Genomic DNA, 26,866 nt, shown 5'->3' on the forward strand with positions numbered 1-26,866 from the left:
TTTCAAAGGATACTTTGCTGGATGCTTGACTGCCTTGTCTATTTGCTCTTGTTTTGCATGCAAGAGAGAGCCAGAAGCCTTTCTTCTCATTGTGTACACATAGTATTAATGGATTTACTCTGCCTGTATCGTCTCATTACTGGAAACAGCCAGAAGCACAGAAGTCTTTCAGTGTATGCAAATAAGGCAGAATCATCTACCTGAGAGTTAATATTCTCTGCTTTTAAGTGTATTCTAAATCTAATGTTTGTATTTAGAGCATAACATCCTGTTCTCTTTCTTTATGGGCAAAAAGCTAAGCAGGCTCAGGCAGCTGTTTGATGTTGGCTTCAAGTGTTATTAATTTCATATTCTATTATTCTTTTCACTGTAGCACAAGTGAAGCTGATGTGGAGGCTGTCATGGATAAGTTGTTTGATGAGCTGGCTCAGAAACAAAATGATTGTACGTAAGTTAATTTCTCTTGAAAGAGAATACATTTAGAACACAATGCCCAATCTCCACTGACCAATTAATAAGTTCCATTGCTGTATATGGGTTGATGCCACGCTCAAGTGGCAGTCATTGTATCAGCATTTTGTCTAATTTATGTGTTGAATCATGTGCTATTATTCATCAAGCTATGCATTTCCTATCTGTAAGAGATGAATTTTATAGTAATTATCCAGACAAGATTGAGTCTTTGTTCATGTTCCCATAGTAACTAGACCAAGGATTCTAAAAGTGCAAGGCAGAGAGCTGCGGCTGAATAAAGCCTGTGGAACTGTTGCCGACTGCACATTTGAAGAGCTGTGTGAGAGAGTAAGTATCCAGACACGTCCAGACTCATTGGCCTTTTCACATGTTAAAATACTTCATATTTTCCTCTCTGCCTGTTTCAGATTTTAAAATACCATTCACAGAGTCAGAACTGATTTAAAAGTCTCAGTAAGGGAAATACTCATCTGTATATGCCATGTCCCTTTTATAGATATTGGCTCAAAATTTGTACTTAGAGGGATGCTAAAGCAAAATTAGAAATACAGAGAGAACTATCAACTGTTGCTGGAAGCAAAACAAAAATCACTTTTAGGAATGTTCTGTAAAAGTCAAACATAAGAGAATTAGGTGTTTTTTTTTCTAAATTGAAGTGAGATTAGTATGTGGAACAAGGAAGATGAAGTAATACCACCATGATCCAAGGAAGTAGGACAGAAGAATTTCTGTCCCTCAGTCCCATTGCCCACCTGTTATTGCCATGACTTACCTATTTGGGTGAGGGTCAGAGAAAGTGAATTTCTCTAACTGTGCCATCTATATTATATAATAATATACTCAACAGAGAAAAAAATGTATATATACACACACATTCATATCAGTGAGAAAGACCTGGATTGTAACTTCATTATAGATATGAATTCTGTCTTTTAGAAGCTCTAGAATTGTCACTACTCAATGGATAGTCAATGTATTTATTGACTGTAAATCTTGAGAAGAATCCAAATTATACATAACTTTAAGCATAATTCCTCAGTTGTCATGTAAATAGTCTCCGACTTATCTTAAGTTTTAGGCAACTCAAAAAAGAATTTTTCAGCGAGTGGGAAGAAGAAAATCTTTATTTATAGTTGCCCACCATTTTATGAGTACTTTTCTTACAAGCTAATGACTTAATTACTTTTAGCCAGTGTAATTTTGTAATTTTTAAGTCAGAGATGAATCTAATCTGCAATTGTTATTACAGAAATAAAGCACTTCAGTAAGGTTTAAGAGCTAGTCACATCCTCTGACAGGGTGATGAGGTCACCCCTGGTAGTGAAAGTCGTTCTGGGTAATGTGGATCCTTCACACCTCTATGGGATCGTTTCATCAAGGTTGAATTTTATCTCTAGACAAAATTCTATGAATGCTTTCATTTAAGTTTTACTTACTTTGCCAGAGAAATAAACTTGAGAAAAATCTTATGTATTCAAAAGATGAGGCTCATCTTTCTTCCATAGAAGGACACCTAGGGAGGAGAGAAGAAGGACAGACCTGTTCCATTTTGGGGGAAGATGGTCTCCTGGAGCAGATACTGAGTATTTACCTGTATTTTTTTATGTGATCATTATTTCAGGAGACACTTAGTACCAGGAAAAGCCCACTATTCAGGGACTCAGATCTTCATAGTTACTCTGTGGAGGTGGTGGGGAAGAAGGTGTTGCAGAGAATTCTTTTTCCTTTATTTACAAAATTTCAGAACAATTAAATAAATTCAGGTAGAAAGTTACTAGTATACATCTTACCTTTTTAAATCAAGTTATGGTATGAGTCAATCACGAGATTTTATCCCACCCTTTTCTTAGAATTCTGAGGGCCCATGTGAAACAAACTAGGTCTATGCATGTGTGTTGAAATTTTACATGTAACTGCTTATGTCCTAAATTCCTTATCACCCATTCAACTGCATCCCATAAATTGGCATTGCAAGACAGCTGAAGGACCAGAAGATGATTTTCAAGATGCCTTTCGACACCAGGACTATGACTCTTTAACTTAAGGGTTGATGAAGAATGTGAGGAAGCAGAGAGAGGACAAAAAGAGTTAGGGATAATTTTTGACATTGGATTTGCACCCTTCCTACAAGAATCTGACCCACTCTCTACTAAGCTCTTTGTAATCTCACTTCTGCCCTACCTGTCCCCTGTGCTTTAGCCAGGCTGGCTCCTGCCTTATTTGGACATGGTATTGCCAGAAGTCAGCATATTTGAGAAACGGCACACGTAAATCAGCAATGCTGCAGGAATGATTTTGCTGCTGGGAAGGTAAAGGGCCAGGGAGATTCCTGGGCTGTCTCGGCTCTGGTGATTAATGCCCTTATTCCCTGATGCTAATCACCGCTGTTGGCATCCAGACACCATCAGCCTTGACTCTTGGCCAAATAGTGGAGATAAAAGCTATTCATCCTTTAGTATTTAGTCAGAGTGTACCAACCGCAGGACACAAACCAGAAGTAGTTCCCAACCAGTGGTTTCGCTTGGAATACATGAAATGAAATAAAGCATAAAATAGAAAAGCGAAATGTTTTTTAACAACTCCCCAAGAGATACTGTTAGGTACAGTTATAAGGCTAACTATATATGAACTAATGCGCCATAATCAAGATTAATAGACAGATGAAGGCCAAAACATGTATCTGATGGATCTCCATTCCTTGAACACTAAAAACCAAAAAAGGAAACTAATAAGCAAGAAGTTGACAGTGAACATGTGTACACCCATGCATATGCATCAACTGATATATTTTTCTGCTTAGACTTTACAAACACACCTGGCTACCTGTCATTATTTTTAAGACACAAATAACTAACTACTCTTGCAAATAGTTACTTGTGAGCACAGTTATCAGTTGAGGAAACAATTTTCTGCAGGTGTAAAAATTACATTTTTCAATAAGGAAAATTTAGGTATAGTCAGTTTACTCATTAAGCCTTTAGAATTCAGTTTTGGCTCACTTTCTTTGAACAGGGTTCTTTCATTTTTGGTCCACAAAAGTTTAACCCTAAAGCAAGTGTTTCTCAAACTATTTGGTTTCAGGAACCGTTTACACTCTTAAAAATTATTGAGAGACCCAAAGAGCTTTTGTTTATATGGGTTATCCCTCAATATTTGCTCTATGTATTAGAAATTAAAACAGAAAATTTTACAATATTTATAACTTATTTAAAATAACAATGATAAAAACCATTATATTCAACCCATCAAATTAGCATAAGTAACATTTGTATGAAAAATAACATTTTATAAAGTGAGAATAATTTAGTAAGAAGAATGACATATTTTTTTGCAAAGCTCTTTAATGTCTGGCTTAATAGAAGATAAGGACAACTGCGTATCTACTTCTACATTCAATCTTTTGTGATATTTTGGTTTAAGTATGTAAGAAAATTTGGTCTTACAGAGATATGTAGTTGGAAATGGGACAAATATTAAAATTTTTTTTAATGTTTATTTATTATTGAGAGACAGAGAGAGACAGAGCATGAGCGTGGGAGGGGCAGAGAGAGGAGGAGACACAGAATCGGAAGCAGGCTCCAGGCTCTGAGCTGTCAGCACAGAGCCCGACGCGGGGTTCGAACTCACAAACCGTGAGATCATGACCTGAGCCGAAGTTGGACGCTTAACCAACTGAGCCACCCAGGCACCCCGGGAAAAATATTTTAATAGCCATATCAGATAATTGTGGATACCCTTTTTTTTATAAGTTTATTTTTATTTTTTTGCGAGAGAGCATGGGGGAGGGGCATAGAGAGAGAGGAAGAGAGAGAATCCCAAGCATACTCTGCACCGTCAATGCAGAGCCCACAAACCTTGAGATCATGACCTGAGGCAAAATCAAAAGTTGGATGCTTAACCAACTGAGCCACCCAGCTGCCCCATGGATACTCTTTTTTGATGCTACATGAAAATTCAACAAGAACTTCCTTCCACAGAGCACAGTATGAAAAGGATTGGGGGAAAGGGTAACTTTATAGGGGAGAAACCTGACAAACACCACTTCAGACAAATGTGATCAAGGTTAACATCAACAGCAATAATTCATGTTGATAGTTTATACCCTTGATATGATATGATGAAAATAGCACATGACCTCTGTGGTTGTTCTCCCATTACCATAATTCCAGCCTAATCATGAGAAAAACATCAAACAAATTCCAGTTGAGGGACATTCTACAGAATAACTTGCCAGTGCTCCCCAAAATTGTCAAGATCATCAAAAATAAGGAAAGTATGAGAAACTGTCACAGCAGAGGGGAGCCTAAAAGCCATGATGACTAAAAGCTAATATGGTATCTTAGGTGGGATCCTGGGACAGAAAAAGGACCTTAGGTAAAAAGTAAGGAAATCTGAACAAAATATGAACTTTATTTTTTTTTTAATTTATTTATTTTGAGAGAGAGAGAGAGAGAGAGAGAGAGAGGGAGAGAGAGGGAGAGAGAGAATGTGAGCAGGGGAGGAGTAGAGAGCAAGGAAGAGAGAATCCCAAGAGCCCCATTGGTTCATTAATTGTAACAAATGTGCCATACTAATGTAAGATGTTAATAATAGGGGAAACTGGGGGAGCCTGGGTGGCTCAGTTGGTTGAGCATCCAGCTCTTGATTTCAGCACAAGTCATGATCCCAGAGTCGTGGGATCAATCTCCACAACCAGCTCCATGCTAAGTGTGGAGGCTACTTAAGATTCTTTCTCTCTACCTCTGCCCCTCTTCCCTGCTTACATTCTCTCTCTCTAAAATAAATATACTAATAATAATAATAATAATAATTATAGGGAAAACTGAGTTTGGGAGTACATGAAAGCTCTCTGTACTATCTTTTCAATTTTTCTGTAAGCCTAAAACTATTCTAAAAAAAAGCCTATTTAAATTTTTTTTTAAAAAAACTTGACAAGAAGATTTTAAAATGTTAGTTACAATATAGTATCTGAAGCAGTATCAGTGTATTTTTGGCATTCTATTATCCTTCTTGAACTTTAAATGGATCTTTTGTCATGCATGACTTTGTAAGAGAATGCACTGATTACTGGAAAATATTGATTGAGTTATATAGATCTTTCAAATGTTGGCACATTTAATTATACAATATCAAAGCATTATATTCATTAATATAACCATCAGTCTCATCAGAAAAAAAAAACATGTTTGAGAATTGGGAAGCTATCAAGTTCATGGTGGAAACAACAAGCTTTCCAAAATTCCAATTTTCAGTTTTTTGCTCAATTTGATCACTGACAACAAATTACTTTTAGTTGTTTTCCTTGAAGTGACAGTCTGTCTTGTTCATTTTCAAGAAAATGTCTGTGAAACATTGTAATGATGTTTCAGTGTGAATAACCATAGTTTGCCTGTAACTCATTCTTTCAAATAAAAATTATGTTCCATGATAAAAGTGGCTAGTTCAGCTAGCAACTCAAACAACTGCACAAGTGCTTTTCCTCAAGATATGTTTGGTGTATAGTGGAAGTGTTTTATGTGTACTTCCTTCACCACAAAGAATACTAAAAAGATGTGTTCTCAAGGGTTCAGATTTTAAAAATCCTTTTTACTGCTTCTTCAAGGACATCTGAAGTGGAACTGGATTTTTTTTTTTTTTTTTACTGTGAGTACATGGGCAGTGAAGAACACAATATGATTTGGTGCCACTGCTTTGATTCATGCTTAAGTGCCAGAAGTTTTACCCACCATTGCTTTTGCACCATTACTGAAAACGTCAGCACAGTGAAAAAAGTAAATAGTGTCCTAGTATTATTACTGCAAGTTTTGGCCTCAAAGGACCTCTGAAAGGGTCTCAGGGACCCCTAGAGATCTTAGAACTGCACTGTGAGAGCCACTGACTTAAGTAACAGTATTTCTGACTTCTGCTTTGCTCTCCATTTGAGCCAAGTAACTGTATCAAGGGAAGGAAAGGAAACCTGAAAGCTCATGTCATGTCCATAGAGATGAATCTGCTCACTTTCCCTTACTGTAGCTCTGATGTGGGGGGAGTGACTGGGAACAAAGACCACCCAAATATATTCTCCTTTATCCTTCTACAGTTCCCTGAAACAGGGCTTCCCAACCTTCTTCATATCATGACAGGGAGAGAGAAATGGTAAGATTCTTATTAAAGAGTAAAGAAATGAGGCTGCCTAAGCCTTGAGGTCCCTAGTCTGGAGGTGTAGATCCTTTATGGCTTTCAGGAGTACCCAAGGGTCAGTAGCACAGCTACCAGATCGTGTGGATATGCCAAGCCACATGAGTTGGACAATTCTGTACTAAGGTTCTCATCAGGGAGGGGGCTCTCACACTGGAGGATGTCTGTTCTACAGCCAGCTTCATGCTCCATAAAAGGCTCAAAGGTTAGCTCAGATGTGGGAACTCACAAAGTATCTGACTGTACTTCATGATAGAACCAGAATTGAAGATTTGATGTAACCTGTCCAGAACATTTTTGGATAGAGTGTGGTGATTAAGAGCACAGAGTCTGATTCCCAAACTACCAAAGAGTTCAAGCCGCTTGCTAACTATCTGATCTTGGGAAAGTAATTTAACACATTGGTGCCTCAGTTTTTCTACCTATAAAATGGGGACAATAATAGTGCCTACCTATTATAAATATTAAATGAGTTAATGCATATAAAGTATTTAGAATGACACATGGCAGTGTTTGCCTTATTATTATCCAAGTGCTATAGGCTCTCCTAATTGGGTTTGCTTTTCTGAACATGACCATATTGAATTGTAGATTTGCAAAGAAAGAATCCTGAAGATACCAAGAAGCTAGATGTTAACCTGCAGGATTGCAGATGTGAGGAAATGTGCTTGGAGCAGGGAAGGGGAGAGAGGTGTGGGAAGGGGGGAATGATCTGGGCCTCTTTAGTTTTACTTATGGCTTATAGTCAAAACCTTTTTTTATCTATGATGGCACTAATAGACAAACTGCTACCTAATGTATAAGTCTATAATATTATTTTTTCTTCGAAGGGGCCATGGCTCAAAAATAATCATTACTGACTATCAACCCCTTCATTCCTTGCCAAAGGTTTTCTTTCATGGTGGTATCAGGTGTGGTAATTGGGTAAGTCTCAAGCTTTAAGAGCCTCCCAGAAGACCAGGCCATCAAAAGCTGGGACTGTCCCAGATATAACACATGCCTGCTTTTTTACTTGGGGTTGGATGTGTTTTTATATTTACTGAATGGTTTTTGTTTACTGAACTATTTAGCCTGACTCAGAAGATTATACTTAATTAAGAATTTTAGGTTACATCTGAAACTGAATGATTTCGAGAGTCCTCTTTATGCAAGTATTCAGTATCTGAATTGCCATAGTTATATGGTTGCAAAGAAATGCAGAATTATCATAACAAGAAAATAGTCACAAATGAACTGACCACTTAAAAATGTAGCCCATCCTGGGGTGCCAGGGTGGCTCAGTCAGTTAAGTGTCTGACTTTGGCTCAGGTCATGATCTCACAGTTTGTGAGTTTGAACCCCATGTCAGGCTCTGTGCTGACAGCTCGGAGCCTGAAGCCTTCACATTCTGTGTCTCCCTCTCTCTGCTCCTCTCCCACTCACACTCTCTGTCTCTCTCTCTCTCTCAAAAATAAATAAATATTTTTAAAAACTTAAAGAAATGTAGCCTTTCCTCAAACATCTCTCACAGCTTATACTAGAACCATGCCCCACCCATCACGTCTAAGTCTTTTGCCACTAAGTCACTGCTTGTCTGAGGTAGTAAACACCCTAACAATGTAGATAAAAAGCAAGCCTGTCCACGCAAATGAAGATTGGTCAACTTGATAAAGAAAAAAAAAAAAAAAAAAAGAAGGATAATGACACCATAAGAGCTTTAAAAGAAAATAATTGAAATATTTATGAATTAAAAGAGGATTTTGAGGGGTGCCTGGGTGGCTCAATTGGTTAAGCATCTGATGCTTGGACTTTGGCTCAGATCATGATCTCTTGGTTTGTGAGTTTGAGTCCCGAGTCTGTTTTGGATTCTCTCTCTGTTCCTCCCCCATTTGTGCATGCTCTCTCTTTCTCTCAAAGTAAATAAATAAACTAAAAAAAAAGAGAGAAATGAGGCTTTTAAAAAAACTGATGAAATCCTTAAATATTTTTGTAAAAATATTTTCTGTGTAGTTGAACAACCAAATTGTGAAGTGCAGGATGTACTATTTTAGCATCCTAAAACTTTATCAAGAAAGTTATGCTGAAAATGAATAGTAATTTGTTCACTGCTTATTCTAGGAATATAGTTTATAGGTGCTGTTCTAATCCATATTTTGTTAACTAAGCTAAAATGACATTTTATAAGCATTATTTGCATTTTTCAAGATAAAGCAAGTTTGGAGATTGAACTGAAGGACCAGTTTTTACTAATTATAGATGGTGATTTGTATCTTCCAAGGAAATAACTATCTGTTGGGTTACAAGTTATGATTGTTGTATTTTGCTGTTTTAAAGGGAAAAAGAAAAAAGACCCTTAGAGAAATGCCCATAAAGGAGGGCTGGATTAGAAATTTAAAAACTATAGCCACTTGAATGTGGCCATTTCCATGATGGGTAAAGAAGAATCAGAAGGAATGAAGAAAAACTGGGTTGAGAGAACACCTTCCTACTCTCTCCATATGACAAGTTTTCTGTTACAGGGCTCATTGTGAGGCTGGACAGTCCTGCTCGCCTTCTGTTCCCAAACTAGGGCAAGCATAGCTCTTTAGGTGATGTAGCATACAGCCCCAAACTTTAAAGTCTGTAACCCATTGACTACTTAGGCTCAGCTGCCTGAAGCTTCTCTGAGGGAGAAAGCTTGCTTTCATTTGCTGTGGAAATGTGCATGGTCCCTATAATGGGGAGAAAACACCTAGGGATTCCCAGAGTGTCTCAAGGGAAGGATGAATGTGCTGTATACCTTCAATATGTTATCTGTCTTAAGAGTACAATTATTTTGAGGAGGAGATTTAGTATTAGACACAACTCCTCATGTTCCCTTTAAGATCACTTTTGTAAGAAAGTATGACAAGCTAATTTAATTCAATATTTGCTTTGGTCTTTGAGAGGAATGTGTCATTTACCTGCTCAAGGATTAAAAAGTATGAAATAAAATTTTAAAAATTAAAGTCACTAGCTTTTTAAGATTAGAATTTTTTATATTATTATTATTTTAAAGTAAATGACCTGGGGCATCTGCATGGCTCAGTCAGTTAAGCATCTGACTCTTCATTTTGGCTCAGGTCATGATCTCACAGTTCATGAGATCGAGGCCCACGTTGGGCTCTGCGTGCAGAGCCTGCTTAAGATATTCTTTCTCCCTCTTCTACTTCTCTTCCCGTGCTCGTGTGATTGCTCTCTCACTCTCTCAAAAATAAATAATAAATAATAAATAAGTAAATAAAAGTAAACTGAATGATCTGACTTGGAGTATCACAACTCTAAACTACAGAATTGAATTCGCAAACTACCAAAGAGTTCAAGTCCTGGCTCTGCCACCTACTAGCTTTGTGATCTTGGGACGGTAACTCAGCATCTCAGTGCCTCAATTTCTCTACCTGCAAAACAGGAATAATAACAGAAATAGTTCTCTAAACATAAGATCTGTATAATGAAAAGATTGGTAAATATAGGAAATATAGGTCAACCAATTAATAAGACTGTAAAACACTTTATAGGTACTTTATTTTTAATTTTTTTCTAACATTGATTCACTTTTGAGAGACAGAGACAGACCACAAGCTGGGATGGGACAGAGAGAGAGAGAGAGAGGGAGACACAGAATCTGAAGCAGGTTCCAGGCTCTGAGCCATCAGCACGGAGCCCGATGTGGGTTTCTAACTCACAAACCATGAGATCATAACCTGAGCTGAAGCTGAACGCTTAACCCACTAAGCCACCCAGGCGCCCTGCACTGTATAGGTACTTGTTTGAATTTTAAAAGTTTTAACACTGTGGCTTTTTTAATGCTTACCTACCAACTGGCTCTTTTTTATTATTATTATTTTTTAACAGAAGTTTTATATATAAAGTAATTCCGTGATTTTTAATTTTTAAGTTTTTCTATTTCCCACCATAAAATACATGACTTGATATTCTCCATAGTACCTTTCCTCTGGATTAGATCAGTTGACTCAGAATTAGTAATTACTTAGTACATTGCTAATTAGAATATTTAGTAAAATATATTCCAATAGATATATTATGACTTTGAAGTGTATTTTATAGAAAAAATTTTGAGAATTGTTAGAATATACTATTTTTGTTTCTTAAAGTAACCTGAAGATACTAAGGCCAAAGATTTTGAGAAAAACCTAGAAATGAGTTATAGTATCAAAAAACTGTAAGATTTCTACGTATTTTAGGATGAAACATTACTTAGCTCTTTTATCTTTTTATTGTTAACGAAGAAATATATGTTGTGTAAGATTCCCCCCTTCCAAAGATTGTTACATTGATTCAGTGGCCAGCAACTATTTCTTAAGTACTTCCATATTGGTATAACACTGTGTTATGAGGAGTATAAAAGAAGTATAAGAAGTTTACAATTTAGTAAAGGAAATAACATGAACAAATGCCAGACAGTGTTGTAGAGTGGAAAGAGGCCCAACGGAATCAAGAGGTAGGAATTCCAGTACTTACCCAGATACTATGTAGCTGAGTGGCCTTGGGCAAGTCACTTAACATCTCTGGGTCCAAGTATCTCATTTGTAAAATGATACAACTAATTTCTTTCATTCTTTTGAGCTGTAGCAAGTCTATTTTGAGGAGTTGTGCTCATTAGTACATGTTATGAGTACATCAGGAGTTAAAAGTAAGGATAGTAAGGATTGGGAAGACTCTGAGGAGACATGAGACTTAAGGAGGAAATTGATCTTGACCTTGATAGGTGAGTAGAACTGAGATGAGCAAAGTGAAGGTATTTCACCATAATCGGAAGCCAAGCACTGAATGTTTCAGGAGGAACAGAAGATACTTTCCTAATGAGAGTAGAGTACATGTTAGAAAAGAGGAATAAGAATGAAAATTTCAGACAGATCCACCATAAAGACCAGGCAGAGAAATTTAGACTTCTTACCATGATCCACAAGAAGTCATTTTAGATTGAGCAGGACCATGGTACATAAAGTAATAGGATTAATGAGGCAGTACACTCTAGGAAAGGTTGTAACTTACCAGCATGTTCTAGTGGGTCAGCAAATAGTATCTCCCCTTGGAAATGCCCTTCTTTCAAGAAGGAAAACTTGGATAAATAAACCAACATGCTAGGTAATTGTTTGTTACCTTTTATGCAAGGTAACAGAGCCCTACCCTTTTTATATTTTATGGTACTTTCTAATCATTCAACAGATATTTCCTGAGTACTTAATGGAAGGTTGGCATAGTTCTAGGTGCTATAGGGGGTACTAAGGTGAATAAGAGTTAGTCTGTACACTCATACAACTTTAATTTAGAAGAGAAAATATGATCAGTACATAGATCACTGGAGTGTGAGGCAGATTATAATTAGTACTATTGGATCAGTGTGAGCAGAAAGTTGTGGGTAATTAAAGAGGAACTAGGCCTTAAAGGCTGGAGGGTTGAAGATTCTGCTGGTATGGAGAGGAGAGAGTGTGAGGGTAGCTGTTTGGTTGTTCCTAAGAATAGGGCATCATGGGGGCAACCTTTGATCTCTTCCTCCTCTGAGGTTTTGTGTTTTTATGAAAAATACGGAAGTAGGAAATGGCAGAGTATGTTCAGAGAATTGAAGATTCAGGAGGGTTCTACTTCCGTTAATGACAGAGTAGCACCTATTTGACTAACCCACCTTTAGATCAGAGCTGTAACTCTGGACAAAATCTAAGAAAGAACTGTCTGGGAGGCACTATTGGACAACCAAAAGCAGGGAGAAAGCTCAGGCACCACTTGGAAGAAAGGAAAGACACTGGTACCAGAGTTTCTTATTTTTGTAGGTTTTTGTTTTGTTTTGTTTTGTTTTTTTGCCAGAGAAGAGATCACAGTTGTTTTCATATGGAACATCTAAAACTCAGTAGAAACTTGAAATATTCCTGGCTTGAGGAATGAGAAGAGAGCTGGAAAATAAGAAAAGAAATGATGGAACAGAGAGAACCACAGAGGAAGAGCCCAGAGTTCTTCACAGAGACTGCCCAAATCTTGGGCTGATCTGTGAACTGCACATGCGCAGCTAACACTAAAAATACTGAACAGAGACTTCAGCTGCTGCTCATCACAGAGGAGACAGAGTTTGGAGTTTGGGACTAGCCAAGTTGATTACCTGCTGAAATAGCAACAATAGAAAATCAATATACTTTGGTAGAATAAAAAGAATTCCAAGTCTCTAACAACATATCATTCACCTTATCTAGAGTCCAATCCAAAACTGCTAGCTGTGTGCAGACACAGGAAAATCTGATCCATTTTAAAAGAGAAATGATAATCAACAGAAACTGACCCTGAGAGGATACAGATGTTGGAATTAGAGGGAAGGATTTTAAAGTGGTTTTTTTTTTTTTTTTTATATCTACAGTCAAGGATATAAGGGAAAATATACTGATAATGAATAAACAAATAGGAAATCTTAGCAAAGAAATTGAAACTAAAAAAAAAAAATGGAAATTCTAAAACTAAAAGTTGAGAATTCTAGATCTAAAAATTTTTAAGTTTATTGTACTTCATACCAAACTGTAGAAGAGAGTAGAATCAGTGAACTGATAGGTCAATAGAAATTATGCAATGATCTGAAAAACAAAAGTGTTGAGGGGAAAAAAAAGCAAAACCTCATGACATAAACTATATCAAAAATCAACTATATCATTGGAGTCCTAGAAGGAAAAGAGAGAATGGGGTGGAAAAGTTTTTTAGAGAAATAATGGCTGAAGTTTTTCCAAATTTAAGAAAAGATGTAAATTTACAGATCCCAGAACCTCAACAAACCCCTAGCAGGTACAAAGAAAATCATTCCCGGGAACATCATAGTCAAATTGTTGAAAACCAAAGATAGAGAAAATTTCGAAGCAGCCAGGGGCACAACAGTATGATTGAAGACTTCCTATCAAGAAGCAATGGACAAACAGTGCAATATCATCTTTAAACTACTAAAAAGAAAAATCACCCAACAATCAAGAACTGTTTTTGCAGACAACTTAAGGGTCATGGCTGGAATTTAGATCGTATATAGGAGAGTGGTATGCACTCAGAATAGATGGGTTGAAGTCAGTATAAAGGAGCTTGCATATCAGGTGGTAGAGTTTGAATTAGAACCTTCATCAGCATAAAAAAAAAAACTTGTCATTTTTTAACAGATCTATATTGGATAATCTGCCAAAGTTGTATAAGATTGTCTCTGCTGCTACCATATATGGAACCTTTGTGCATTAGATAAAGCTCCCCAAGATGGGCATGGAGCTAAGTGAGCAAATCATGCCCTTATGTGCCCCTTCCTCTAGATTGATGCTACCCCTCATCAGGGTCTGTGGCTTGGAACGCAGAACATGGGTCGAATCTGTGCTCTCAGTTGCCCCCTAAAACAGGTGTACATGATAGATTGGAAAGAACAAGATGAATATGAGGGAAATATGTAAGATCGGATGCCGAGAGGTCTCAGGGCCAAGGGCATGCCACCTAGGGCTCTGATGTTTTCAGTTTGGATGACCAGAGGAATGGCAGGACCCTTGACAAATACCTGATATAGGAGAAGGGGACTTACAAGCAACTGGAAATCTAAGACTGAAGATACAGATCTGAAAGTCATTTATAGAGATGTGTTAGTTTGAAGTTGAAAGGAGTCCATGAAATCACCTGAACTGACACTGAAAAAGGAAGAGATGAGGAGTGTGGATGGGATTGGAAAATCTTACCATGGGATTTAGTGGAAGGAAACAGAGTCAGGGTCCTAGTACAGCTGAATCAAAGGGACATTAGAAACAACTAAAATCTCCCACCATTTCTTGAATAATTTTTTTATTTTTATTTAAAAATTCTTTTTTAACGTTTATTTATTTTTGAGACAGAAAGAGACAGAGCATGAACGGGGGAGGGTCAGAGAGAGGGAGACACAGAATCTGAAACAGGCTGCAGGCTGTGAGCTGTCAGCACAGAGCCCGACGCAGGGCTCGAACTCACGGACCACAAGATCGTGACCTGAGCTGAAGTCGGCCGCTTAACTGACTGAGCCACCCAGGCGCCATTTGAAGAATTTTTTTAAATGGAAGTAATTTACTAGATTGGTAACATCTTGGGATTTGGAGGTTACTATGTAAAATGTGTTAATAGATGAATATAACAAGCCTCTGCTCTTAACTTAATCTTACTGTTTTCCAGCCTTAATATATGTGGAAAAACTCTGTAAAATATAAATTATCCTTCACACTTACATGGAGATACAAAAATTATCTTACATACATTTTCCCCCAGTTTTATTGAGAAATAATTGACATACATCACCATATAAGGTTTAAAGTGTACAGCATGATGATTTGACTTACATATATTGTGAAATGTGATTACCCACAGTAGGTTTAGTTAACATCCATCATTTCATATAGATAAAAAGAAAAGGAAGAGTGATTGTCTCATAACTGAAAGTTTGCACCTTTTAACCACATTCCTCCATCTCCCTTCCTCCCAGCTCCCCACCTCTGGTAACCACAAATCTGATCTCTTTTTCTATGAGTTTTTTGTTTTTTAGATTCCACATATAAGTGAGTTTAAGTTAGTCTGTTAACTAACAAACTTAAAAGATGTACTGCTGTTGAGTATCTAAAGTTCTTACATTTTATTTCCCAGATTCCCTTTTGCTTCCCATCTAATTAAAGCAAACTAAATAACAAAATAAGCCTTAAAAAGAAATAGAAAAAGAATAATTTAGGCATGTATTTATTTGTAGCAAAAAATATTACAGATATACACATATATTCACAAATAGAATTATGTAGATTTTTTAAAAAGCAGGGCAAAGAGAAAATAGAGAATAATTAAGTTGAAAGGAAAAGTTAGTACATGTAAATCCATGTCATAAACCTCTACAAGGTTCTTACACTGAACAATTATATCAGCTGTCAGCTTCTCCCAAAGAGGGGGAAAGATGTTCAGTAAGTTATAAGACATAAAATTAGTTACTCAGGAGAAGTGAAGCTTTTTCTGGCACTTGGATAGGGACTTCTAAAAGATGCCGGCAGACAGTTTTCTCAGCACTGTTCCTGCTGTCAATACAAGTTTGTATCACACAGATTCTTATAAACAAGCTGGGGCCCTTTTGACAAAGTACTGTTCAATGAAACTAGTGCTATAAGAGGTCAAAAATGCCTTATAAGTAAGCTTTTCTATTATCAGGTTGATCCAGAGAAATTGCTTAGAGATTGGATAAATGCTTGGAGGTTGGATAGACTCATGTTCAAACCTTTCATGAATGTTGTATATTTTAATAAAAGTTGAGTAGCAGATAATTCAAGGTTGTCTTTTTGGTAAGAAGATGGAGTGAAGAGTTCTATTGGTCTTACTCTGAAGCATTTGGCCCTTTGTGTATCTAACAGCACAGAGAGGCATTCAGCCTTGCTCTAATTAACTTTTTAGTATCTTTAGAATATTAATTAGTATTTTTCATGAAGTATTTCCATGATTTTGAAAGCAGAAGAGTGGGAGGAAGAAAAATTCTTTGATATCCATTTCTTTTCCAACTCTGATTAGGCTTTTTCAGTATCCAAGTCTAAGAAGATTGGGGAGAGTCCGTGAACTCTCACAGGGAAAAGCAAAACAAAAATAACAAAATTTCTGCATTTGTAAGACTTTAACAGTTTCAGAAGTCATCATCCTCAAATTTAAAATAAGTTACTTGCAGGTGCCTGGGTGCCTCAGTTGTTAGGCATCTGACTTTGGCTCAGGTCATGATCTCATGGTTCGTTTCAGAGTCCCACATCTGGTGAGCACAAACCCTGCTTTGGGTAAAAACATGAATCTGCTTTGGGTGTGCCCCGCTCCTCCCTCACTCCCTCCTTCTCTCTCTCTCTCTCTCTCTCTCTCTCTCTCTGACCCTTGCCCACTTGTGCCCCCCCCCAAAATAAAATAAAATAAAATAAAATAGGTTACTTGCTATTCTATATCCTCTTGCTTTTTAGTGTCTTAAATGTCACTTTTCATGCCTCCTTGCTTTGATTTCCAAAGGAAGGAGTTTACATTGATGAACCTTTCTTTTCAAACGCACGTTTAGAACCAGTAGCAAAGGTGTAGACCCTCATTTGGGGGTAATCTTTCAAATTTCTTCTGGATAGATCTCAAAGCCAGGCAAATTTAGAACAGTCTTTCCTCCAACAGAGATGTAGCAAATACTGCCCTCTACCGAGGGGATACGCAGGATGGCTTGACTATGTTAATGATCAAGTGCTAGTCTTCAGTTACTGATTTCAGTGAATTTGGTGGAATCATGTTGTTACTAATTACTTCATCATTACTGTATACATTCTTATTAAAATCATTATATTAAAAAATAGAAAACATAAGGGATGAAACATTTCAGCCTTGGCCACATACATTATTACCTCTGTCGTCTGTACAATCAGATATAATGTCTGAGGCATTAATAATAATGTTTAAATTTCCATTTGTTTTAAACCAGCTAATAAAATCTTTTTACCAGTGGGAAATTAGAAGGGGGTTGTTACCGTATTGTTTTCATAAATGAGTTTGTAAAATGCAGTAATGATGAAGTAATTAGTAAAAAAAAAAAAAAAAAAAAAAAACAGGAAAAATGTGGAGATAACTTAAAAACACAACGTTAGAAGAATGTGAAAAGGTAGGAAATCGTTAACATCATCATCATTATTAAGAGGCACCACTGAATGTAAGCATCAATACAGCTCCAAGGAAATACATAAAAATTTTGGTTTTCTGTGCTACAGGCTATAAATCAAATATTTTTGTGACAGTTGTTGGAGTTTATATTTCCTAAATGAACTGGAAGTATTCCTGGGAATAAACCCAGCGCAGTGCTTTTCATCTAGCAGGTACTCAGTAGATCTGATTTGATGTGGTTTGTGTTTTAAGAAAGTTGTCAGTTGTGGAATCTCCAGATTTAGGTATCTCCAGAATTTGGAGATTTATTACGTACAGAAAGCTAGTCAAGTCAGAGTGAGGAAAGAGTGCAATCACCTCTGGTTTGCCACATAGATTTTTGTGTTGAGCCATTGTTACTATACACTCCATTAAAAATGACACGCACAACCCCAAAAGAGTACTGCATTAGCCCATCATTATCTCGAGGGGATAGAGAGTTTGCTAAAGATCCGGTAGATTTGGGGAGAACTAGCCTTCCTGACATTGAGACTCTAAGTCAAGGAGTAAATCTTTCCCTCAGCACACCAGAGAACATTTTCTGAAGTAGAGTGTGTAAGAGATGGTAGTATTTTCTGGAATAGTGAGCTATTTCCCAGTTGGATGTTAGGGACTTCATATTAATGTGATTTCTCATGTTAAGGTGCCGTATTACCAGTCTTGGGAAATTATGTACTCTACAAATACACACATTTCAGTGCTTTGTTTTTCTAGTTATTATCTTTATTGATTTGGTGCATATAGTTGTTTTAACAAATTCATATGATATTTTTAGTTTGTTTTGAAAAGGATGCATTCATCCTAATTAAAGTGTTTTTTTTCCCTATTAAAAAGCACTTTTCTTTAAGATATGATGTATTGTCATTTCTGTATACACAAAGCAAGATGCCATGCACACTTGTGTAATGAGGGGCTATCAGGGTAGCACTACAAGGAATTTATAAAGAGAAGTCTATACAGATAAAGAGTAACCCTTAGGACAATATAATCTAGACAGCGCTTGAAATAATAATCATCCTACTTGAGCTGAAATAATGGTGGCAGAGCAAGCATTAGCCAGGCAGAGAAAAAAGAAACTCAAGCTGACAGCTCATTCGTGTGTGCTGAAGTGGACCAACCGCTCATTGCAGGGCAGAAGGCAGCCTGGTGGTAACGCTCGTGCATTTCACACTGGTGTGGCTTTGAGAAAATCCCCGCTCCTGGCACCAGGGTCAAACCGAAGCAGACAGCTGTGCCGTTTCTCATACAGGAGAAAGAAGACAGCAGGCAAGCTCTTTATTCCTAAAAGTTTTTTAGAAAAACTGTGCTACATATAATCCAGCTGTATACTCCCAGTAATTAAGGAAAACAAACGCTCTTTGCAAACTCATTATAGATTTAAAGTTCTTTAGGTTTTCATCAGGTTTCCACAGAAACAAAGAGTTTGAAACAATAGTCGAGAATGCACAAACCATCGAATGAGTGGATTTTAATTGTTTCTGTTTAGAAAATTATTCAGATAGCCAGCCACATCAGAGACTATTAAACTTTTTAATTGCTCAGGTAGAAAGATGGAGAGTGCCATCATTATCTATCATAAGAAGAATCTGCATTAGATAATGTTACTTGAATTTTGAGCTAGAATAACATACTCAAGGATGCTACTAACTGAAGTGGCATTTAGTAGTCGAAAATAATCATATGCTTTAATTATTCATAGGACACAATGCATGAATTTATAATACTAATTATGGTTTCAAAAGGTGTCTTATGCTATGGTTTACTTACATAAGAGGATCAACTAATGCAAACAAAAGTATAAATACTTACAACTGCTATAGAGATCATGTGCATGCAATTTTGTGGTGTGTTAGGTCAAAAGAGTAGACAAACGTATCTTTGTGTTTTGCCAAGTTCTTGTGAGAGTTAGTACAAAATTTGTATTTGTTAAGCATTCAGTAGTTACCATTGGTTCTGAAGAGGACTTGGTGATCATGTGTTTACTTGTTCACTAGTCTTGTATTATGCAAGATCGTGTTCCCTGGGCTGGTAGGTGCCCCAGACACTTGGGTGGACAAGATAGTACTGACCCTCCTGGGACTCCCAGTCTCATACAGTGGAGTAAATGAGGGTGGCAACTGCAGCTTTGAATAGATGTGTAACTCCTCAAGCTCTTTAGTATATGCATTTGCGGTGACTGTTTTACACATTCACTCTTCATGATTATTAGGGAAGAGGCAGGGGATTAAATAAGTGAAAAGCAGGGGTGCCTGGGTGTCTCACTTGGTTAAGTGACTGACTTTGGTTCAGGTCATGATCTCACAGTTTGTGAGTTCGAGCCCCGTGTCGGGCTCTGTGCTAACAGCTCAAAGCCTGGAGCCTGCTTCAGATTCTGTGTCTCCTCTTCTCTCTGCCCCTCATGCTCATGCTCTGTCTTTCAATAAGATATAAACGTTAAAATTTTTTTTTTAAACAGCTGAAAAACAAGACCAAAGAGTATACTTTGCAATCAGTAAAGGTCTTCAACATTGTTTTGCTACATCATTCAGTTTTTACTCTTTTGTCATAATATATTTTGTTTCCCTTTTGGAAAATACAGAAAAATCTATAAAATAAAGAAGATCATAAAATATTATAAAATATAGACTTCTAAGTCTGTCACTATCTATAACAATTGTTAGCATTTTTACGTATTTAGTCTTTTTCCTACATATATATTTTGAGCAAAATAGGTACCTTAGTATAATTATAATTTTGAAGTATGATTTTTTTCACTTAGCTTTTTATCATAAGCATGTTTTCATGTCATAAAATATGTTTCATAAACATTATTATTTGTTGGCAATATGTTCCATTATGTCAACATGCCATAATTTATTGAGCCTTTCCTCTGTTGTTTTATTTTAAAGTTGCTTTTAGTTCACATAGTTATAAATAATCCTGTATATAGCCTTTGGTTGGATTTCTGGTCACTTCCTGTAGATTGATTTCTAGAAACAGAATGATTGGGTCAAGTCGATGACTTCTTTTAGGGCTCTTAATACAATCCAACAAAATATTTTTGGAGCATCTGAACTAATTTACTCTCTTAGCAGCAATGGATGTCTCATTACCTACTTGCCAGCATTGAGTAGTATAATTTATTTTTCTTTGCAAAATTGCTATATGAAAAATGATATATCATTCTTATTTTGTCTTTCTTTGGTTACTAGTGAGCTTGACTATATTTTTCATTTGTTTATTAGCCTCTTCAACTTTGCTTTTCGTTCAGGAATTATGTATTCGATCCTTTGTCCATTTTTCTGTTGGAATGCTCTTATAATTTTAGTTTCATTGCAGTCAGTCCTTATCTCTCTCAGTTGCCTTTTTCATGCCAGCTTGTTTTCTCTCTGTGACTTTCTGTTTTTATTTGATTGGTCCATGTCTTCTGGTATTCTATTGGGATGCCACATGATTTTCTAGCTTTTTTTCCTTCTAGCTCTTGTATACAGTTAATCACCAAGTTTTATTTTTAGACATGAGTTCTGTGCTACACCATAAAAATGCCATAATTGATTAAGAAAAATAAATGAACATAAAACAAATGACAGTATGTGTCTTTACATATCCTCATCAATTATGTAAGACCAATCTTGCTACAAAAGCTAGACATACTTTTCTACGTGTGCTGGACTTGCTAAGGACTTTGAAAATATGGGCTTTTCCTAGTAAACCTCTCTGTAGCAAGTATAGTGTTTCAGTTAGCTATTGCTACATAACAAATCACCCCCAAAATTCAGTAGCTTAAAAAAAAAAAAAACCTTTATTATTGCTCTCTAATCTACAGGCTTAGCTGGAAAGTTCTTTTAATGTTTTGGATTCACTTATGCATCTGCAGTCAGCTTTGCTGATCTTGGTTGGGTTCTCTCATCTACTATGGGCAGGTGGGGCAGCAGGCTGGAGGCTGGCCTCAGCTGCTTTCTCAGGTTAGACAGTTGGCTCTCCTTCTTATGCTCTCTCCTTCATCGGGAGTCCAGCCCAGCTGTTGCAACAGAATGAGCAGAAGTGTGCAAAGCCTCTTGAGACCTAAGCTCAGAACTGGAAAATTGTGACTTTAGCCTCATTCTATTGGTTGTGGTAAATACAAGTCTGGCCCAGATTGAGGAGTTGGGCAGACAGATGCTAAGACATGGAAGAGATCGAAAGTCACAATCTAAAGAGTGTAGACAAGGAGGCAAGAACAATTGGAACCATTATCATAATTAGACTACCCCACAAAGGCATTCTTTATTTCTCCAAAAATGTATTAAATGGGTTTAAACTGATAATTTTTTAAGAGAATTTTTAAGTTGCACTTGAATGCCCCAAGCATATTTAAATACCGAATACTAGGGGAAGTAAGGGTGAGTAGTCCTGTGGCAGCATACCATTTGGAGGGTGCACAGGGCTAGATGAGATAATTTGTCAGCATCTACATGTGTTTCGATGAAAGTGTTTACTAAATTTCTGTTATATAATCAGAAGAAAAATAAACTTACAGACATATTTAAAATGCATCAAATATTAAATTTGAACAAAACTTTAACATCTTTTCAAATTTGTAATGAGAAAAGTTGCCTCCATTAACATAACTTTTTAAAAATCAGCTTTGGGGGTGCCTGGGTGGCTCAGTCAGTTAAGCATCCGACTTCAGCTCAGGTCATGATCTCACAGTCCGAGAGTTTGAGCCCCACATCGGGCTCTGTGCTGACAGCTTGGAGCCTGGAGCCTGCTTCCTGCTTCAGAGTCTGTGTCTCCCTCTCTCTCTGCCCCTCCCCCCCTCATGCTCTGTCTCTCTCTGTCTCAAAAATAAATAAAAACATTAAAAAATTTTTAAAAATAAATAAAAATCAGCTTTGATTTGAAATGGATAAGTGCAGTTCCTGATTAAAAAATTTTAATGATAATCTGAAGAAAACTTGAAGAGAAATTTTTGATAGTTACCATCTTGTGTGAAGAAGAATCCTTATCCACCTAGGAAATGTGAGAAAGTCTTCCACTTCCAATAATGGTGGACTCTGTCAGTAATTTGCACTGATCCTGTCATTAGGATGATGAAGGAAGATGGATGAAATAAGAATTAGGATAAGCTAGCTGCTGAAACAAACAACTCCAAATCTCAGAGGCTAAACAAATGAACGTGTATTTCTTGCTCATATCACCATCCAGTGTAAGTTGGCCAGGACACTGCTCCATGTGGTTCTTCATGGAACCAGACTTTGTCCCTGTTGTGCTTCCACCCCTCCTTCAAGTCCTCAGAGCTCTCTGTTCAGTGTACAGGTAAGTTAAGGCAGTGAGGATCCTGTGGGCCAGATCTAGAAGCCATGCAGGTCACTTTCCTTTACATTCCACTGGCCTTAACCTGATCACACGGCCACACCTAAGTGCAAGAGAGTCTAGGGAATAGTGTCTAGCTGGGTGCCCAGGAAGATGAGGAAAACATGGATAGTGGTGAGTGCTAGCAATCTTTAAAAAAAAATGAGCTGAGTTGAACTGAGCTTACTTTTGGCAGCCTCACTGGATCAGCAGGACAAAAGTCAGAGTTTAGGACCAGCTCAGGATGGGGACCTAGTAAACTACCCCCACTTTGGATGGAACCTTGAAGGACTGAATGCTAGGAATAAGTGTGAACTAGAAGTCAACTAGCTCTCTCGTGGACTTCGGTCAAATTCAGTGAGCCAAGTGACTCAGAATACTTCAAGCCTCGAACTTGGCTTTATTTCTATGAGTGTTTTTTTTTTTTTTTTCAAAGATATACAAAGATACACAAAGCAAACATATGAGGAGACAAGACACTGTGGATGTGAACAAGAACAAGAACAAATGATAAAATTAGGAACTCCAGATATTAGAATTAGGAGTCTCTATTTTAAACAACTAACCTTACATATTCAAAGAGATTTTTTTGAATAGGCTTGGAAATTTAAGTGTAGGGATCTAGAGACTAAAAAGGTGAGACATAGACATAGGCTTTGGAGACATAGGCTTTGGAAAGAACCAATAGAAATTCTAGACCTATAAAGTACAATAACCAAAACAACTCAATGGATGAGTTTAAGAGCAAATAAACCAGAGCTAAAGAGAAATATAGTAGACTAGAATATGGGTCAGAGGAAGCTATCCACGGTGAGTCATGAAGAACTGAAAAAGGGAAAATACAAAACAAAGGATAAAAGCAATGGAGAATATGAAGTTTAGCTTAGGTTCTCTTAGAGTACCAGAAGGAGAAGAATGATGGAGCATGGAGCAGAGGCAATATACATGTACAGATGGACTAGATGTTGTCCGACATTTATGGAGAAAAGGAATACAGCACACTTATCATCAAGCTTGCATGGAGAAAATTTGCTCAAATTAAAACATGACATAAATGGAAATATATCAGTCTGGGCTGTGACAAAATGGATTTTGACATCACTAGGCCTTTGATCAGGGAACTCTGGTGCTTGGCCGCAAAAGCTAAACGTGAACTATTGGGAGATGCTACCATTCACCTCATCCCCTCTGTCTGGTTTTCCTAGTGTGAAGAACATAACTATATAACTGAAGTCAAATTTCACCCCAAATATGAAATCCCTTATCCTTTTGTCAGGCTGTATAGGAGAAAATATATGTTCAGCCTTGTGTTTTATTTTCTTTTTAAATGTCCCTGAAAAAATAATACTTCCATGATGAAGAAAACCTTGGGGGAAAAAATGTCCATGAAAAAACTGATATTATGATCTCACACATATGAGATAGGGTATAAGATTCCAATTATAAAAAATGACCCCCCACCAGAAATACTATTTTTGTTATTTAAAAGTAACACAGTTCATGGGGCAGGGATGGGGGAGATCAAAAAGGTATAATAAAATTCATCTTTGATTCCACCACCCAAAGATAACCACTGTTAACATTTTGATCTATATCTTTCTAGACTTTTCCTACATACATACTAAGATATACAACAAAGGCTTGCCTTGGGAATGGGGAATTTGGGCCAACTAAGAAAGAATAGGAGTTTTTTTTGTAGGTGGTTCAATTATTTTGGAGACAAATGGGTATAAAAGAAAGAATAAGCCTGCTCCTTGGGCTGTGTTGTGTTTTATTCACACATTCATTTGCTAATTCATTCAGTAAGTATTAAGCACTTCCTATGTGCCATGGTGCCATGTGCCGGGGGTAGGCGCTCTTCATTCTGTGGGCCTGGGGCCTTCCCCCACCTGTAGTGCTAATGGTATTACCAAAAATGTGGGAGGGGGCTGGCCTGAGACATGCTATTTTTGTCATCTGTAAACATGACTTCATGGAGAGCTAATGTGCCTGGCTGACAGAGACCGCAGCTTTTACCTCCTGAGTGCAAAGGCAGAAGCAAACTGGAGTGAGCCGAACTATTCACTTGTTTGGGCTCCCTGGCCTCATGAGCTCAGGAAAAGGTTATTTGATAGTGACTAGAAGAGTAGCTACTATTCATTAAATATCTGTTGTATGCCACATAGGTACTGTGCAGATACCATTTCATTTGCTTTTCATGTGACCTCTTAAAATTAATTTAAAATTATATTAATAAATTAATAAAATAAATGTGCTTTTCACATGACCACTTTAATAAGTAACATTTATTGAGCACTTACTATGTGACGGCCACTGTTAGAAGATTTTACATGTAGTCAGTACAGCGAAGCTTCGGGACAAACCCGTGAGACATGTCCTGCTATGATCCCCAGTTTACAGATGAGGAGATGGAGGTTCAGAGACACTTGCTCAAGGTCGCATGACTCGATGTGACCAACGATTCCAAAGTATAAAGTATGTTTTTGCCCACAGCTTTAACTTATTTTATTAATGAAAAATCGCATTTCTGAGTAATAAAAAAACAAACAAACCCATCTCTCACCAAAATCAATTCTGAGAGTTTATCACTTCTTGGATACTTCAACATTGAATCTAGTATAAGAAAACACTCTTTAACTACTAAAGATCTCACATTTTAGATTAATATTAATCTAATGTTGGAGCTGATTTCCTTGGTTAATGATGTCCTCCTTCAATTAATACATTTCATTCTTAGGTTTTATTTATTTATTTATTATTATTTTATGTTTATTTATTTATTTTTTGAGAGAGAAATAGAGACAGAGACAGAGAATCCCAAGCAGGCCCAGCACTGTCAGCACAGAGCCCCACGCAGGGCTTGAATTCAGGAACCATGAGATCATGACCTGAACTGAAATCCAGAGTCGGGTGCTTAATTGACTGAGTCACCCAGGCGCCCTTCTTCTTATATATACATTATATATATATATATATATATGTATACACACACACACAACACACACATATATGTGTGTGTGTTGTGTGTGTGTGTATACATATATATATATATATATATATATATATATTTTTTTTTTTTTTTTTTTTAGTGTTTATTTTTTTTTATTTTTGAGAAAGAGACAACGTGCGAGCGGGAAAGGGGCAGAGAGAGAGGAAGACACAGAATCTGAAGCAGGATCCAGGCTCTGAGGTGACAGCATAGAACCTGATGCAGGGCTCAAACTCACAGACTGAACTCATGGACCAGAAGTCAGAGGCTTAACTGAACTGAGCCACCCAGGTGCCCCTCTTTTTATGCTTTTAAAGAAAAAATTATATTGTTACCTCTCTGCAGCCTAAGTTGGGATTTCTTTGGCAATGAATAACCTTTACTAGTTTTAATGTTTTTTGTGGTGGTGGTAAAATAATATATAATATAAAATTTGCCTTTTTTTTTTTTTTTTTGGCCATTTAACCATTTTTAAGAGTGAAGTTCAGTGGCATTAAGTCCATTTGCGCTGTTGTGCAGCCCCCACCACGGTTCGTCTCTAGAACACTTTCATATTCCCAGACTGAAACTCAGTATCCATTAAACAGTCACTCCCCAGTGCCCACTTTTTTTTTTTTAACCATTGTTTTAAACTGTATAAAGCTTAATTTTCTTTACATGAATGAGCACGTAATTTTTTAGGGATATGATATTTGCTATTTGCTAATATAATGGCAAATGTAGAACCTACTGACAAAGGTATATAATTTGTAAAAATAGCTGAGTGGGCAAAATTCTGATTTTCAGTTGCCCTAGGCACTCCAGTGCACTTCTGATGATGATTTGCCTTGGGCATGTAGTTATACTGATAGAAATCACATCCGTGCATAAAGAACGAGTTTAATTATACATAACTACATACCTAAGATGAGGTTTTACATTTTTTTACATATACTTTCTGATTTACAAAAGATGAGACACTAAATTCTCACTGATCTTAAAAAAGTAGTGTGTCACCCTCAGAGCGAGTGTCCTATTGTATGAGTTACACGCTGTATCTTGCCTTCCCCCTCCCCTTTTAGGGAATTGTTTTCCTTCTAGGGGATTCCACAGACTCATTTGGTCCCTGCTGTGACTCTGAGGACTGGCAAATGCACAAAGACTGATTTAGGGGTTTGGATATGGTGGATGGGGGAGCAACGCTAACTGGTCCTATTTAGAATGACACTTTACATCCTCAACATGTCTGTATTGAGCCTAATCATTTGAGCT

At 37.1% G+C, this 26,866-nt stretch overlaps 1 protein-coding gene across 4 annotated transcripts in view; it reads left to right on the top strand.

Annotated features, from left to right (window-relative positions):
• Positions 1-26,866, top strand: part of AFG1L (AFG1 like ATPase) — a 197,396-nt gene that overhangs the window by 162,031 nt on the left and 8,499 nt on the right. For 3 of the 4 annotated variants that reach the window (XM_042939500.1, XM_042939502.1, XM_042939503.1), the window contains exons 10-11: positions 374-444; positions 701-801. In XM_042939500.1, coding sequence (XP_042795434.1) covers positions 374-444; positions 701-801 — 172 coding nt within the window. Of the gene's footprint in view, positions 1-373; positions 445-700; positions 802-18,443; positions 18,580-26,866 lie in introns of all 4 variants that reach the window. The other variant, XM_042939501.1, reaches the window with a different exon arrangement.

The sequence above is a fragment of the Panthera leo genome, chromosome B2 (assembly GCF_018350215.1).
Source record: "Panthera leo isolate Ple1 chromosome B2, P.leo_Ple1_pat1.1, whole genome shotgun sequence".
NCBI classification, from domain to species: Eukaryota; Metazoa; Chordata; class Mammalia; order Carnivora; family Felidae; genus Panthera; species Panthera leo.